An 18,105-nucleotide genomic window follows, 5' to 3' on the forward strand; every position below is an offset into this window, starting at 1 on the left:
TGATACATTATATTAGGCCAACAAAATAAAGTATAGTATGTAGGGGATCGCATGTGTAAAATTTTCTTCGGGTCATCTCATTACATTTTTTATTTCATTGTATTGTTTCATGATTCCATTTGTTTTATTTAGTGAATACATTTGGCTTTGCACGCAGTTTTATGTAAATAAGTTTAGGCTGTGTATTCATAACAAATGACACAATTGTACATCCCTAGTAGTATAAGTTTCAAGCCACATCATTCTTTTATTCAGATGTTTTTCTTCTGTAGTAATTCAGCTACTTTTGTAGTTTTAAGGACTGTTTGTTTTTGTTTTGCTTTGTTTTTTAGCGTGCTCAAGCAGTGCTTCAGGCTGTGACAGCAGTACAGACATCAAATTCTTCTCTAAGTGGGACTGCGGTTAGCGAGAGTATGGCAACAGCAGCTCAGAGTCCTGTTCTCAGAATAATTATTGACAACATGTACTATCCTGTAACACTCGATGTCCTTCACCAAGTATGTGTCTGTTGTTTTTGTAACTTTAACTTACATTACATGCCATGCATTTGGGTGTATATAATTTCTTTCATATGTTTGACAGATATTTTCTAAATTTGGAGCTGTTCTGAAGATCATCACATTTACAAAAAATAATCAGTTTCAAGCTCTATTGCAATATGGTGATCCAGTGAATGCACAGCAAGCAAAATTAGTAAGTAAAATGTTGCTTCATGCCCAGTATCTTTTTGTGCATGGTTAAAAAAAACTTTGCAGCAGATTTTAGAAAATTTCTGCTGCCAAACCCCCTTAAAATAGAGCCCCACCCCCAACCGCCTACACTATCTCATGTTTTGAAGCATTAACTATCATTGCAAAGGAAATTAAATTGTAAGTAGTAAACTATTATAGATTTGTTAGAAATATTTATTGGCCCTGCTGGGATTTTTTTAATCTTTATTTCACATTGTTCATATTTGCCAAGGATTTACCCATATACACAAAATGAGAATTCACTGCAGGATTTTATTTCTGTGACTAGTCATTGATGCTGTCTGCGTATAGCTATTTGAAGACATTTGTTAATTGATAATGACCAATGTGGAAGGCATTTCCTAGCAGTTAGTGCCATGTTTGGCTTAGTTGACAGCTGAAGCAAAAGGGACATAATATATCCAATAAAACATGAGCATGTAAAAAATCTTATAAATCCTTATTGATGTTAAATTGTAATTGACAAATTTAACAGCTTTGGTTTCTTGAAATACCAAGTAGCTCAAAGATGTTTAGAAGTAGGTTTTTCTGGCTTTCCTGCATCCTATTTGCAAGTTGATTTAGCCAGTCTGGACATGAGATTTCCATCAGTAGTTATAGCCAGTCTGGACATGAGATTTCCATCAGTAGTTATATGAGTTTGACAAAGGTCAATCCTTCCTACTAGCCATGCTTGACATTTCCGCGGCCTTCGATACTATTAATCACAACATTCTCATTACACGGCTCAAGGAAATCTGCATAGCTAACACCCCACTGCAATGGTTTGAAGCTTTCCTACAAGGACGGCAATATAAAGTCCATTTTGAAAACCATGAATCGCAACCATGCAATATAAATCACGGAGTACCACAAGGATCTGCCCTCTCCTCTACTCTCTTTAATATTTATATCCTCCCTCTTTGTCACCTACTGACAGAACTTGGCCTTATGTACTTCATCTATGCGGATGACGTACAGATTGTTATCCCCATCACTGACTCCCTTAATGATGCCCTTAAAACATGGGATACTGCCCTCACCGCCGTTAGTAACCTCCTTACTAGCATCAATCTGGCCATTAACCCCGATAAAACAGAACTCATGGTCATTTCCCCACAGAATCACAAAAACACAATTGCTGCCACTCACACATCACTCACTTCTCCTGACATCACTAACACTGTTAAAAATCTTGGAGTCACATTAGACAACCACCTTAATTTTAAAAAACATATCAACAACATCATTAAAGATGGGCTCTTCAAACTACGCACTCTTAAAAAAAAAAAAAAAAAAAAAAAAAAAAAAAAAAGACCATTACTCTACCAACATGATTTCCGTACTGTACTGCAATCCCTCATTTTTTCGAAAGTTGATTATTGTAATGCCCTTCTCCTAGGCCTACCCAAAACTACCATTCTACCACTACAAATGCTTCAGAATGCAGCAGCACGCATTCTCACCAACACCAGAAAATCGGAACATATTACTCCTATACTCAGAGATCTGCACTGGCTCCCCATTGCGCAGAGAATCATGTTCAAAACCTTATCTCTAATACACAAGACCCTACACAATGAAAACATGACATGGTTCAATAATGGACTTTACTTCCACAAACACTCCAGAACCCCTAGAACACAACATGCAGCCACCCTACACACCCCCACACATAAAACACCACTCTTGAGTCAACTAGGAAGCGTGCGATAACCATAGCCGGACCGAACTGTTGGAACAATATGACACCGGAGTTACGGCAAGAAACATGCCCAATAAACTTTAAGCAAAAACTGAAAACATGGCTTTTCCTACAGGCTTATACTTAACCCTTAGGCTTTCCTCTCTCCCTTACTCCTACAGCCTTGCCCACTAATGTACTTAAATGTACACCCCCTTTTTCTTTCTCACCACACCTAACTTTTTGTTGGCAATTATTCATATCGATTGTATATCGATCGTATATCAATTGTATATAAGACTTCTATCCCATTTCTTTCTCTCATACCCAGCTTTTCTCTTTTCCAATTGTGTTTCATAAAATTCATTCTATTTATTTATAGACTCATAAATTCAGTGAGATAATTTGCTTTGTACCACTATATTATTTTTCCCTTTCATTGTTCCACTGTTCTCTCCCCTCCCCCCCCCCCAGTTAACAAGTTTATTGTAAAGTACTATTGCATATGTTGGTTAACAAGTTTATTGTAAAGTTTATTGTTTATTGTAAATGTTTATTGTTTGTTGTTAAGCACTGTTGCACATATTCGTTCTATTTGGCACAGCTGCAATGTTTCTGTTAATTGTGAACCGATGTGAGGTTACTAAACAAATGTCGGTATATAAAAACTGCAAAATAAATAAAATGCTACAGTCTTCACCTCACACTTTCACCAGACATTACTGACTGGATGTTTGGGTGTTGGAGGAGATGGGGTTTGGAGAGAGTGTGCTGCAAGCTGGTCTTTCAGGTTTCTACCTGGTTTAGGGGAGCTTGGGTACATCCCATATGTCTGGAATCATCTGGGGTATGAACAGGAAAGGAAATTGGGTTCTTATTTGCTAATTTTTGTTCTTGGAATACCAAAGATCAGTCCAGATGCCCACCCTATTTGGAAAGACCTGTCTTTCTTTTGTGTGTAAATAGTGGAGAAATTGCTTTATTGGTTGGGTTTGAGAGATTTTGATCCCCATTGTTGAGGTAAGGATTCCATTTGAGGGTTCTACCTTTCCCCTGCTTTGATATAGGGGGAGGGGGTGGAGGGAGGTTTCAGTTAGTTTTGATTTAATTTCATCTTGACTTGGGTACAGGACCAATAATGAGGAACTGTAGGTAGCACTCTGTTATGTAGCAGTATCAGAAAAGCTTTTATTTTCTGGTTCCATCTGCTGGTAGGGATGCAAAACCCCATGCGACTGGACTGATCTGTGGTATTCCAGGATTGAAAGTTAGCAGGTAAGAACCAATTTTCCTGTCTCCAGCATGGTTCAAAGTGTCACAGCAGCCCTGAGTAGCAGAGTGGGAGGGTATAGCTTGAAGCACTGCACTGCCATTTTCCTCTTAGCCCCAAGCTGGGGTAGGAGGACAAGAATGAAGAGCAAGAGAGTGAATGAGAGGATCAGAAGAGAGAGAAGGCAAATAAGTGGATGGAAGGGGTACAGAGTGAGTTGGGTATGGAGAGCAAGAGTCTGCGAGGGAATCAGTTGTGGAGGGGTGAGAGAGAAAGCAACTTGATGGGGAAGGGGAATAGAGAGTGAAGGGGATCAGAAAGCTAGTGGGAAGTGAATGGGAGGGTATCTGAGGAACAGGGTTGTATGGGGATTGGAGGGGGGGGGTGAGTGGAGGAGTGGAAAGAATGCAAAGAGATCAGAGGGGCGTGTGTGTGTGAGAAGGGATCATTGTTGAGGAGGGGGTATGAATTAGTCAAGCTGCCGCCTCCTGAACTGGGATACCCTCTTTCTCCAAGGACAAGCAGGATGGCAGTCCTCACATATGGATGACATCAAGTTGGAGCCCAGCACAGAAAACGTGTATCAAAGTTTCTAGAACTTTGAACCTCTCTCAGTATGCATTACACCATGTATCCACGCAGAGTCTCCTCTTTCTTTTTTCTCCTCACTGAGCTCTCGGATTGCTGCAAAATTGAGTCTTCTGCCCCTCCCCCCCCCCCCCCCCCCCCCCCAACTTCTTAGGAAGTTGTTTTTTCTCAAGTTTTGCATGCAATCAACATGGAGTCCCTCCCGATTCTCCCCTTATATTCTTTAGCCAGGTTTGTTTGCGTTAAAGGGTAAGTTTTCCTTCGCAGTCATCTTCCTTCTGTGATGGTGGTGCCCACCAGTCCATCATAGGCTGCCGCCATCAAGTTGGATTTTGCGCCCCTTTTGTTTTGAGTCAGCATGTTCACGTCTGGGTTTAAGCCATGCTCTCTGTGCTCGAGGACTGTCGATTGCCCCCAGGCAGAGGATATATCGATCATGGGGTTCATCGCACAATATCTGGGATTGCAGCAAATATGCTTAGATGACCCCTAAGGGCATAAGATCTGGCTCGACAAGATGAGACAACTCTTCGGGCTGGAGAAGACCAACCCATTGGTATCCGTATAGAAGAGCCACACCAAGCCATCAACATAGTCTAGTCAGTCAGCGTCAACTGCCAAGGTCACCAGAGTCAGGCCATGGACTGCCTCCCCCAGGTCGAAGGCTTTGGGTTCATTATCTTCGGCCTTGGCAATTGGGAAGGACCGATCCGAACATCGAGGGAAGCCAAAGAAGCATCAGGCCCCATTGATTCATGGTGCCAGGCACGGAAACGCACTAGCTTCTGCTGTGATGCCCCCGAAGCATCGTCGTGTTGAGAAGCGCCAATCCTCATCGATCCTTGGGGTATGCAGCTGTCTCCACCGGTTCCAATGCCTGCCACCGTTTCTCCTCTCTGTTCTGAAGAGGATGTGGTTACATCTCCTCGATCTCCCAGTGTCTTGTCATCGGCACTCTTCAAGGAGGAGCTGGAGTTGGCTGTGGAGTAAGTGGTGTGGAGCCCCAGTATCCGCGCACCAGGACCGGCACCATCCCCTCTCAAGCTACTGTTAGAATCCCTGCACATTCTCATCGGAGTGTTACTGACGCAGCCTATGTCTGTTCCCAAGGCGGCATTGATGCCCAGTGGATCTTCAGTGGTGCCCCAGCTGATCCAAGGAAGAAGCTCTGCCAGGTACCGTGACAACGGGGCTTGAGCTCCCATGACCAGTTGAGTTGGTACCTGTACCTGGCTGAATATCTGGTGCCCCATCCCCTCCTAGCAGTGAGGATGAAGGCCCGTATGACCCTTGGGATGACTACTCAGATGTCTGATATGTTGAATGGTCTTCCTTCAGATCTGTCTCCTCCCAACAAAAGGAAGTTTTCTGGAAGATCTCTCCTTCGCAGGATTTGTCAGAGTGATGCAGAGACTATCCCTTTTCTGTTACAGACTGAGGAGGATACCCGGCACAAGATAATGGATAGTCCTCCAGTAAATGGAGCCTTCCAGGATAATCAGGACAGTCCCAGTGCATCACATCCTTGTGAAGAGGATGTGGGAACAACTCCCTCTGTTCCTCCCATTAATAGGAAGGCAGCTGCACTGTGTATCTCATCCAGAAGTCTATCTGATTCCACAAGTGTCAGCTGCTACATCAATATGTGGTGGTCGAGTTTACTCTTAAGAAGGCTAGTCATGCTCAAACCCATTTCTTGGAACCCTTAGAGAAGGATCCAGAGGGCCATGGATGCTCTTGGGAGGAAAGTTGATCAGGGTGCCATGCTTATTGCTCACATAGCAGCTCTACCTAAGCCAATATATGCGAGACATCCTGAAGTAGGTGCAAGAGCTAGCCAAGCATCTACCTCAGCAGAAGCAGGACACGTGCCAGTCGCTGGTGCACAAGGGTCTAGAGTGCAGAAAATACGGGGTCAGATATTTTTGAGATGGCATCGAGGGTCTCTGTGATCTGTGCTCGCATACTCGCCTGGATTCTGATATCTGTCAGGAAGTGCAGGAGCGCCTTGCTGATATGCTGTGAACTGGAGAGAATCTCTTCGGAGATAAGGTGAAGGACGCAGTGGCATAGATGCAGGAGCACCATGCGACACTCCAACAGCTCTCCAAGGGCACCTAAGACCCGTTGTCCTCTGCTAGGAGATCTTCCAGGTCTGACCAGAGGAAGTCTTCCACCCGAAGAGATGCTATCCTCAGCCTCCTCAAATGATAGCAGCCCCTTGCAGCCACCCCAGGTAGCAGAGTCCCAAAGTCCCAGCCAGCATCCCAGAACTCCAGGGACAGGGTTTTGACTGGAGTGTAGGGAACATATCCAAGTCTGCCATACCTGAGACAATGGAGGGGAGGCTGTGGGAGGCTGTGGTTCTAAGCAATACAGTGGCCCATCATAACCTCCAATCAGTGGGTTTTGTCCATTGTGGAGGAAACAAATTAAAACTTTTGAGTACCCTGCCAAATAATGCCCCCCCCCCCCAAGTCCATATTGGGGACTGGTAGTGCTTCAGGAAGTACTTTCTTGCGAAGCTCTCATACCTCTTAATGGCCAGGGTGGTTGATCCTGTTTCACCAGGGCAAAGAGTATGGGGATTTTACTCCCTGTATTTCCTGATTCAAACTCCTCGTGTCTAAATTGAACTGACAATAAATACTTCATCATGGATTGGGGAACGCAATACCCAAGGTCTGCACAGAAAAAGCTATGTTAAATTAACTTCTTGGAGCTCTGGGCATACCAGTATGCTTTGTGGGCTTTCAGAGATCTGTCCAATAAAATGTCGTTGATACAAACTGACAACCTGGTGGCAATGTGGTATAATCAACAAATAGGGAAGTATGGGCTCATATCTCCTGTGTCAGGAAGCTGTTCAGATATGGTCATGGGCTCTTTCCCAAGGGATAGTGCTCAGGACCATGTACCTGGCCGGAACGGAGCATGCCATTGTGGACAAGCTGAATCATTCCTTCTGACCCCACAAATAGTCTCTGAACCAAGGAGTAGTGAATCAGATTTTCCACCTGTGGGGAAGGCCAGGGGTGGATCTGTTTGCTGTGCCTTGGAACAGGAAGGTTCCTAAGTTCTATTCCCTGCACATGTCACACAACAAATTAACCTCAGACGCCTTTGCTTGCAACTGGGGTGAAGGAGTTCTGTACACGTATCCTCCAACTCCACCGGTGACTTAAGATTTTGTTGAAGCTGCGTGAGGACAAGGGATCTTCATAGCCCCCCATTGGCCAAGTGAGGTCTGGTTTCCATTCCTCCAGGAGATGTCTGTCAAGAAACCGATCAGGCTGGGTACTTCCCCAGATCTCATCACCCTGGATCAAGGAAGGTTGTGGCATCTCAACTTCCAGGCCCTGTTACTCACAGCCTGGATTTTGAGAGGCTGATTCTAAAACCGCTCGATCTCTCAAGGTGTGTTTAGGGCCTTGGTAGCTTCCAGAAAGCCTTTCACTAAAAATCCTATGCACTGAAGTGGAGGAGATTTTTTGTGTAATGTAAGCAGAAAGCCTTAGATCCACACAAAAACTGCTTAACTCTCTTCGACACCTTTCAGAGACTGGTCTGAAGTCTAAGTTCATTAGAGTTCACCTGAGTGCAATTGGCAGTACATTTTAAAACATAGCGCACGTGCGTAGTTTTGTTCGCGCATCAGGCACGAACAAAAGTACGCTGGATTTTATAAGATACGCACGTATCTTATAAAATCCAGGGTCGGCACGCGCAAGGGGGTACACATTTGTGCAACTTGCGCATGCCAAGCCATGCGCGCACTGCCCGTTCCCTCCCCCCCCCCGCACCCCCCCCCCCCCGCCCCCCCCCCCCCCCCCCCACCTTTATCTGATAAGTTACTACTGCTTCCGGGCAGTAGTAACTTACGCGCGCTGGTTCGGCAGGCCCCGAAACAGGCTGCTGTGTCAGGGCACTCGGCCGCGTCCCCGACCGCCCCTTTTTGCAAGCCCCGGGACTTACGCACGTCCCGGGGCTTGCGCGCGCCGCCGAGCCTATGCAAAATAGGCTCGGCGCGCGCAGGGTGGTTTTAAAAGGGTTACGCGCGTACCTTATGCGCGTAACCTTTTTAAAATCCGGCCCTTGGTGTATATCTCCATGGTGTAGAAGATAAGCCCATCTCTGTACAGTCTTTAGTTGTATGGTTCATGTGTGGTTTGCTTCAGTTGAAGCCTCCCCTAAGGCCTCCCGCAGTATCCTGAGACGACCTCAGTGTGGTTTTAGCTCAGCTGATGAAAGCTGCCTTTAATTCTGTGTTCCTGTGAACTGAAGTTCCTGACCTGGAAGGTTATATTTTTGGTGGCGGTCACTTCAGCTTGCAGGGTCAGCGAGCTCTAGGCCTTAGTGACTTATCCTCCTTACACAAAATTTTTACATAAGGGTGGTCATGCACACATACCTTAAGTTTCTACCTAAGTTGCTGTTGGACTTCATTTTAACCAGTTCATCATCCTGCCAACATTCTTTCCCAGGCTCCATTTCACACCAAGGCGAACAAGCCCTGCACAGTTTGGACTGCAGAAGGGCCTTAGCCTTCCCGTCTGGAGCAGACGGGAGCCCATAGACAGTCCATACTACTTCTTGTTTCTGTTGATCAGAACAAGTTTGGGATCCCTGTTGCCAAGTAGATGCTTTCCAATTGGCTAATAGAGTGCATCTCCTTCTGTTACTCCCAGGCAGGATTGCATCTTGTGGACCATGTCAAGGCTCACTGTGTTCGAGCCATTGCAGTGTCAATGGCCCACTTGCGAGCAGTTCCCATGGAGATCTGCAGCACTGTGACATGGAGTTCTATCCACTCATTCACATCACATTACTATTTGGATAGGGTTGGCCGATGTGATAGTAGGTTTGGCCAGTCTGTCCTTCGGAGTTTGTTTAAGGTATAGAACCCAACTCTGTTCTCACCTAAAGCATGTTCTTTTTGTTAAGGCTGACCCCTCCTTTTCACTAACAAAACTTATCGTTGTGCCCTTTGGCACTTGTTTTGGTGGTCCTCTTATTGGGGACGGGCAACCTGTAGCTAGAGATTCACCTGTAATAGCTGTTCTCAGAGAACAGCAGGAAGTCAGTCCTCACAAACTACCCGCCACCTCATGGAATTTGGTTTTCAATTCGTGAGTTTTATTCTTATTTTAATTTTTAATTTCTCAATTCTGTTATAGACTGAGGGGACCCTATGTGGATGCATGATTTTAATGCATGCCAAACATGCTTAGGGAAGGTTCAGTCAAAGTTCTAGAAATTTTGACATGTTTTCTGTGCTGGGTTCCATCCGATGATGTCATACATATGTGAGGACTGACATCCTGTTGTCCTCAGAAAGCACATATTACAGATAAGCAACTCTGCTTTAATTCCCTCTACTCCCAACTCTGTTCTTCTACCCCTTCTGACTGTTTCTCTCTTCTGGGATTCCCTCTCGCTATGCCTCAAATCCCTTCCCCTTCTCTCTATTCTTCTTCCCTGCCAAAAAAGAGCCAAATAATTTATCTGCTCACACAACTGCCAGAAAATAACTGTATTTTTATATAGTAAAATAAGTTATATCAATTTTTTAAATTAAAATTTGATAATCTGCCTTTCATCAGCAACAGAAACTTGAAGGCAGCGTACAATAGCAAAAATACAATCATTCTCTGCAGAAAAGTAGATCTGAATTAGCCATGATATATGCGATGATGCTATCTGGCGCCAAACGGACCTACCTCTCTAGCTCAGTACAGTTTTACTACTGAGCATGCATGGAGTTCCTCTGAGTCCCTCTTGTCTTTTTTGTCCAAGCTTCTGCATGGATGTATACCTTCTCTCTCTTTTCTCTTTCTTTTGTATGCTCTTTTTCAAACTATTTAAAGATTTTGCTTCAGCTAATTCGCTCTTCAAGTTACCTTGCTTTCTTGACAGCCCCTCAATAGTACTTTTCAGTGCTACACCCAAAAGAAAAGGAAAAACTTGAACAACTCAAGAAGTCTGGCTCCAAGAAAGCCACCTGTATTTGTGGCCACAAGATGTTCATTACTGAAGGCCATGATATCTGTTAGATGCATGGGTTCCGATCGTGACTCAGCTAAATGCTATGACTTTGGTCAGATGTTGCCAAGATCCTAGAAGAACAGGACCTAGAAGATGGAGAAGCTTTGCAGGTTGGTGAAAAGTTGGAGTCTATCTTCCTCTGTAACAAGTTGAGCTAGAGCTTCTCAAAGCGGTGCTAGGCTGTGGATCTGCTGTGGCTCAGGGTTCGAGAAAGACATAGAAGCATCACGAGCAGGAACCAGCGAGCTCTGCACACCTACAAGCTGCCTCTCCCTCTTCATGGGGGCTACTCGGCAGAGAAGAAAATGAAGCAGCATTCATCAAAGCCTGGAAAGCGATACTCATCGATCCTCTTCAGCCAGCACAAAATCTTCTTCTGCTCTCATTACTCCCTCAGGTTTCCAAAATTATCCATCAAACTTACCCTTTACAAGTTACACCTGCAAATTGATGCAGACAAAATTTTCCCTGGAAATTTATATTCACTCTGCCCCTCAGGAATGCGTCTGTGCAGTCCAGGTAAACATATACATGAACATTTATTATTTACAATATTTATAGCTTGCCTCTCCACAATAATAGGCAGGTTACGATATAAGATGCATAATTAGAAACATGACACATGCACATAAGTTTCCTGCATCTCAAGCAGTCAGTTTTTTGTAGAAACCCATTTCTGTGCGTAAAACTGTTTTATCTGGAGCAGTCCCTTTGCAAACCTTTAAATACTATAATAGTAGAGTAAGAATTTATTATCTGATAATTATGGCTTCTGGAGTTTTTATATATCATTCTGGAGTGTTAAGTTTCTCCATATGCACACCAATAAAGGTAGAACGAGAAGTTCCTTAGGCTATTTGAAACAGGAGAGTCAATTTTTAAATGGTAGCATTGAACGTACCTTCCTTCAGCTACCTTGATGCACCATTTCCCCAGCAGTAACAATTATAGTGTGCCAGTCCAGAATGACAACATGAAGACTCAGGAAGAATTAACAGTTAAGAAGTTCTTCCATTCCAGCATTTTATATATCATACATAGTAACATAACATAGTAATGACGGCAGAGAGAGACCAAATGATCCATCCAGTCTTCCCATGGCAACAGCTGCTGCTCCATGCAGGTTACCCCCAAGCCTTATGTTAAGGGTAGTAATACTACTAGCAACATTTATACAGGGCGAGCAGCCTGGATAATTCAGACAATGCTGCTTGAACTTGCTTTGCTTTTGGACTTGGCCGTGCTTTAGCTGTAATACCTGCTTTAAGTACCCCGGTCCGTAAAAGTCAGAGCCCGCTGTTATCTGAATCCACTTCCTCTTTCACCTCTACCGTTGAAGCAGAGTGTTGTAATTGTGTCAAAAAATGGTTAAGGTAAGTAACTGCCATTCCCTGTACGTACCCGGATCAGTCCAGACTCCTGGGTTTGGCCCCCCCTCTAGCAGATGGAGACAGAAGTTTACAAACAAAAACTCCGCCTATATCTAGGCTGGTGCCACCTACAGTCCGGCAGTATTCTTCTGTCTCCTAGCAGGTGGAGAGGGTGCCAAACCTACAGTCTGTGCTGAGGCCTAGATTTAGGTGGTAGTGTGTGTAAAAAAAAAAAAAAAAGGAAGAGAAAGCAGTTTGAGAGTTGGAAGCCGACGGATTGGGGTTTGGACCGCAGAGGCTTGCCTGCTGGTCACCGAGCCTGCCTCCCAGAGGGTAGTGAGGTCCTGAGGGGACCATCCCCTCTGGTTGAGGCCGCTGTTAAGTGGGGGAGCTCCACTGTCAGCGTCTATCAGGGCTGGGGGTGACATCGGGGTGCCCGGTTCCCTCCCCGCAGCTGGACCCGGACCTGATTTACCGGTAACTGTGTCTGTGTGTTAAAAAAAAAAAAAAAAAAAAAAAAAGTACTGCCTGTTTTTTTTCTTCTGTTGTCTGTGCCTCGTCTCTCCTGTCCTGTTCCTGTGAGGGGGGAGGTAGAGGACCGCCGTCTCCGGGGAGATCTTTTCTTTTTTGTACCGTGCCTACCCTTTTTTTCCTCGTCGGACCCGCGATGCCGCGGAGAGCTGCATGTCAGGCCTGCTTGTCCGCGGCCACGCGGATGTCAAGGGACAGCCTGTGTTCTTCATGCGTTTCCAGTGAGGGGGGGGGGGGGGGGGGTCAGCGACGCCGGCAGGGTCCCGGGGCAGCAGGCAGGTATGCGCAGGTCCCGAGGTCGGCAGGCCGGCGATTAGTGCGGGGACGCTGGGTCCGGGCGCCATTTTGTTTCTTTGCCGGCGGGAACGGTGGCCATTTTAGGTCCGAGGGAAGCTGCGGCAGGCGGGTTGCCGGCATGTGAGGAGGAGGACGACCCTCCGCCGAGGTTATCCCCGCAGCGGGGGGGTCCCAAGGGGGACAGTCGCGCTTCTGCCATGGGGGCTTTCTCTCCACATCCCTCTGAGGGGGAGGAAGAAGAGGCCTCGGACTAGGACTCATCCTTTGGGTCCGCATTTGTTCTGCTTATGCATAAGGCCTTCAAGGCCCGTAGACGGGCCAAGAAGAGGGCATGGGAGACCTCCACTCCGGATTCAGGGCCTCGGGCAGAGAAAAGGTCCAAGCCAGGACCAGGGTCGGAGGGCCAGAGTAGGGCTCAACTACTCCGGTCCTCGGTTCCCAGGGGGGAGCTGGAATCGACCACGGATACGGATGAACCGGAGGACCCGTCCGGGGATACAGAGCTTCCATCCCAGCCCTCGAGGGGGATTGATGGGGATGGAGACCAAGGGGCTTTCGGGTTCCCGAGGGGCCCATGCTACCGAGGGGGATGACCCGAAGGTGATCCGTTTATTTCGGAAGGAGGAGCTCGGACCTCTTATCCCGGAAATTCTGGGGGAATTAGGGATCCAGGTGCCGCAGGAGGAGTCCCGGCTCGGAGTAACAGATCCGGTCGTTTTGGGTCTCCGGGGGCCTCCTTCAGCCTTCCCTTTGCATTTTTCTGCCTTGGATTTGCTGTTTAAGGAATGGGACACTCTGGATTTGGGGCTGAAGGTGGCAAAGGCGGTGGATAAACTCTATCCCTTACCGGAGGACGCCCTGGTCATGCTGCGCATGCCGAAGATAGACTCGGCAGTAGCGGCAGTCACAAGGAAAACCACCATTCCGGTCACTGGAGGTACTGCTCTTAAGGATTTGCAAGACAGGAAGCTGGAGGTGCAGCTGAAAAAGATCTTCGAAGTCTCCGCATTGGGAATTCGTGCGGTGATTTGTAGTAATTTTTCCCTTCGGGCAGGTCTCCGCTGGGCACAGCAGCTCTTGGCCAATGAGTCTCTGTCGCCGGAAGAAGCACGCCAAGCGAGTTGCTTGGAGGCGGTGATCGCTTATAGGTCGGATGCCTTCTATGATCTTCTTCGCACTTCGGCCAGGACGATGGTTTCGGTGGTGGCCGCGCGGAGGCTGTTGTGGTTACGACATTGGTCGGCGGACGTGACTTCTAAAGCACGGCTAGGTTCCTTGCCCTTCAAGGGGAGACTGTTGTTTGGTAAAGAATTGGAAGATTTGATTGAATCCCTGGGGGAGAATAAGGTTCACCGTTTACCGGAGGACAGGCCGTGGTCTCGGGGGGCTGGCCCTTCCAGGTCGCGTTTTCGCGGTAGTTGCTGGCCTCGAGGCTCCCGGGCATCCGTTTCTTCTTTTTGTCACAGTGCACAGCGTCAACAATCTCATTCGCAGTCCTTTCATGGGCGCCGTTTTGGTCGTTCGGGCGCTGGTCAGCCTGTGCAGTGGGGCAAACCTGCACAATGATGGGCGGCCGGTCCATTCCTCCGTTCCCATTGGGGGTACGGAGGAATGGACCGGCCGCCCCCCAATGGGGGGCGGCCGGTCCATTCTGAAAAGTTCTCCGAATTTCACACAGGATGCTAGTTCTCACATATGGGTGACGTCACTGACTGAGCCCTATCACAGGAAAACTTTCTGTCAAAGTTTCTAGAAACTTTTGACTGCCATCTTGAGCCCACTGAGCATGCCCAGCATGCCATGATACCTCGAGCCACAGGGGTCTCACTTGAGTCTTCTTTTTTCCGCGCTACTGTTAGCCTCGCGGGCAAGGAGCCCTCTGTGGTGAATATTCACTACAAAAATAATTTCAAAATTTTCGGAAAAAGTTATCCCGCCGTAGGGGGTCTCCCTCTTTTTCATCGTCGGTGAGTGATTTCATTTTTCCGGTCGATTCCGTTATCGTTTAAACCCAGTCAGAAGGTTGTTGACAGCTGTCCGGCCTTGGCTATGGCTACCGGTTTTAAAAAGGGCCCGAAATGCTCTCGCACTATGTCCATAACAGACCCGCATATCAAGTGTGTACTCTGTCTCGGCGAGAGACATGTGTCGACATGCCCGAGATGCGCCAAAATGACACCGAAGGGCAGGCGAGCGTGCATGGAAAAGATGGAATATCTTTTTCATTTTCAGCTTTTGCCGTTGACTTCAACTTCGACACAATCGTCTCCGGCTGGAGCGATTAGAAAGGTTGTTCTAAAACCTCGACGTCGTCCGGATGAAGCAAGTGATCGGCCTTCACCGACCCCCTTCCTGGTCATCGATAAAGTCTACATCCATTATCGAAAAGGGCGTCGGGCATCGACAGAAGCACCGGCATCGAAGGCCTCAGGTTCCGGAATTGACCCCAATAACTGGAGTTCCCTCGATAACCATTGAACCAACTCCTAAGAAACCTCGGAGAGAGGAGTCTCTACTGCCCTCGAGGCCTGCGACTCCTAGGCGATCCCCACCGATATCGGTGCCGGGAACCGTACCTCCACAGGGACCTGTGGAGATACCGATTTCGCTTTCACTGCCTCCCCCTATAGCTGCTCTGACTTCACCAGCTATAAGGGCAGAACTGGATGGTTATAATCTGCCAGGCAGTTCGAGATGCATTCCGAGACATGCCTTCGATGCCAGGACCGACACCGATTCCACCCTCGATGCCAATTCCATCGCCGGCATCGATTTTGATTCCTTCACAGAGTCCATCGCTGGCCCCAGCTCAACCACCGAGACAGACACCCTCGCCGGCACCGATGCCTCCACCAACGCCGGTGCTTCTTAGTGCCACTAGCGAAGTTGGACACTCTCATCGGTACCATTCCGGTGCAACCACCCGATGCTCCGACATCTGGATTGATAGGAGAAGAAATAACGAAAGATCTACCGATGCCTGAGCCTAAACCAGGTCCATCGGGAATCTCTCGTCGAAGACCATCTTTCTCTCCATTGTTTCCATCGAGACCACCAGTGAATCCCTCGATGCCTTCGATGCCAGCCTTCCCTCTTCCATCGACTCCTCCACATCCACATTCCTCGGACACCTGGGAGGATCCAGATACTGATTCTTCCTCGGAGGAAGTCCTCTCAGATCCTTCTCCTCCAGAGGAAAGAAGGAAGTCCCCTCCAGAGGACCTCTCTTTCTCTACTTTCATTAAAGAGACAGCTGACACTATCCCTTTCCAGCTAGTATCTGAAGAAGATACTAGACAGAAAACACTGGAGGTATTGCAATTTTTGGACCCACCTAAAGAAGTCCTGGCAATACCAGTTTATGAAGTTCTTGTGGAATTACAACACAGGTTATGGGAACATGCTTGTACCATACCACCTGTTAATAAACGGACTGATGCCACCTATCTGGTACAGCACATTCCTGGCTTTCAGAAGACACAACTCCCTTACCAATCGGTGGTAATAGAGTCAGCTGAAAAGAGGTCTAAAAGGATTAAACCTCATTCATCAAATCCTCCTGGAAAAGAACACAGATTTTTGGATACCATTGGCAGGAAGATGTTCCACGGTTCAAGGCTAGTGTCCAGAATTGCGTTCTATCAACATTATATGACGGAATACCAGCGTAATCTGTGGAAACAACTTCAGGAGTTATCAGAATCTCTTCCCCCAACAATTCCAAGATTTCTTTAATAATATCATTTATAAATGCCTGGAAGCTGGGAAACATGAAGTTAGAGCAGTATATGACAGCTTTGACACTTCATCCAGGATGGCTGCTACAGGCAATAGTGCTCACAGGTGGGCCTGGCTGAAAGCCTCAGACCTGAGATCAGAGGTACAAGAGAAGCTTGCTGACCTGCCTTGTATAGGAGATAATCTCTTTGGAAACAAGGTACGTGAGGCAGTTTCACTACTAAAGGAACACTCGGAAACCCTACGTCAACTTTCCTCCGTTCCACCAGTCATCTACACGTAGACTTCCAAGGAAGGATTCAAAAAGGCCATATTATAGACCACGGAGATAATATGGTAAATGTAACATCCGGATTTGCTAGAGACATAAAGTTCCTGGATGTAATAAATGATTGCTTCATGGAGCAATTGGTTCAGGAACCAACAAGAGAGGGAGCTATTTTAGATTTAATTCTTAGTGGAATGCAAGATTTGGTGAAAGAAGTAACAGTGGTGGGGCCACTTGGCAACAGTGATCATAACATGATCAAATTTAAACTAATACCTGGAAGGGGGATAATAAGTAAATCTGCAGCTCTAACACTAAATTTTAAAAAGGGAAACTTTGATAAAATGAGGAAAATAGAAAAAAACTGAAAGGTGCAGCTGCAAAGGTTAAAAGTGTTCAACAGGCTTGGACATTGTTTAAAAATACAATCCTAGAGGCGCAGTCCATATGTATTCCGCGCATTAAGAAAGGTGGAAGGAAGGCAAAACGATTACAGTCATGGTTAAAAGGTGAGGTGAAAGAGGCTATTTTAGCCAAAAAAAATCCTTCAAAAATTGGAAGAAGGATCCATCTGAAGAAAATAGGATAAAACATAAGCATTGTCAAGGTAAGTGTAAAACATTGATAAGACAGGCGAAGAGAGAATTTGAAATGAAGTTGGTCATAAGGGAAAAACTCATAATAAAAAGTTTTTTAAATATATCCAAAGCAAGAAACCTGTGAGGGAGTCGGTTGGACCATTAGATGACAGAGGGGTTAAAGGGGCTCTTAGGGAAGATGAGGCCATTGCAGAAAGACTAAATTAATTCTTTGCCTCCGTGTTTACTAATGAGGATGTTGGGGAGATACCAGTTCCAGAGATTGTTTTCAGGGGTGATGACTCAGACGAACTGAACAAAATCACTGTGAACCTGGAAGATGTAGTAGGCCAGATTGACAAACTAAAGAGTAGCAAATCACCTGGACCGGATAGTATGCATCCTAGGGTTCTGAAGGAACTCAAAAATGAAATTTCTGATCTATTAGTTAAAATTTGTAACCTATCATTAAAATCATCCATTGTACCTGAAGACTGGAGGGTGGCCAATGTAACCCCTATATTTAAAAAAGGCTCCAGGGGTGATCCAGGTAACTATAGACCAGTGAGCCTGACTTCAGTGCTGGGAAAAATAGTGGAAACTATTCTCAAGATCAAAATCGTAGAGCATATAGAAAGACATGATTTTATGGGACACAGTCAACATGGATTTACCCAAGGGAAGTCTTGCCTAACAAATCTGCTTCATTTGTTTGAAGGGGTTAATAAACATGTGGATAAAGGTGAACCGGTAGATGTGTAGTGTATTTGGATTTTCAGAAGGCGTTTGACAAAGTCCCTCATGAGAGGCTTCTAGGAAAACTAAAAAGTCATGGGATAGGAGGCGTTGTCCTTTCGTTGATTACAAACTGGTTAAAAGACAGGAAACAGAGAGTAGGATTAAATGGTCAATTTTCTCAGTGGAAAAGGGTAAACAGTGGAGTGCCTCAGGGATCTGTACTTGGACCGGTGCTTTTCAATATATATATAAATGATCTGGAAAGGA

General features: G+C 46.3%; 1 protein-coding gene across 6 annotated transcripts in view; it reads left to right on the plus strand.

Annotated features, from left to right (window-relative positions):
* PTBP2 (polypyrimidine tract binding protein 2) overlaps positions 1 to 18,105 on the plus strand; it is a 308,274-nt gene that overhangs the window by 205,741 nt on the left and 84,428 nt on the right. For all 6 annotated transcript variants that reach the window (XM_029618929.1, XM_029618930.1, XM_029618933.1 and 3 more), the window contains 2 exons: positions 333 to 497; positions 583 to 693. In XM_029618929.1, the coding sequence (XP_029474789.1) occupies positions 333 to 497; positions 583 to 693 (276 nt within the window). The remainder of the gene's footprint in view (positions 1 to 332; positions 498 to 582; positions 694 to 18,105) is intronic.

The sequence above is a fragment of the Rhinatrema bivittatum genome, chromosome 10 (genome assembly GCF_901001135.1).
Source record: "Rhinatrema bivittatum chromosome 10, aRhiBiv1.1, whole genome shotgun sequence".
Lineage (NCBI taxonomy): Eukaryota > Metazoa > Chordata > Amphibia > Gymnophiona > Rhinatrematidae > Rhinatrema > Rhinatrema bivittatum.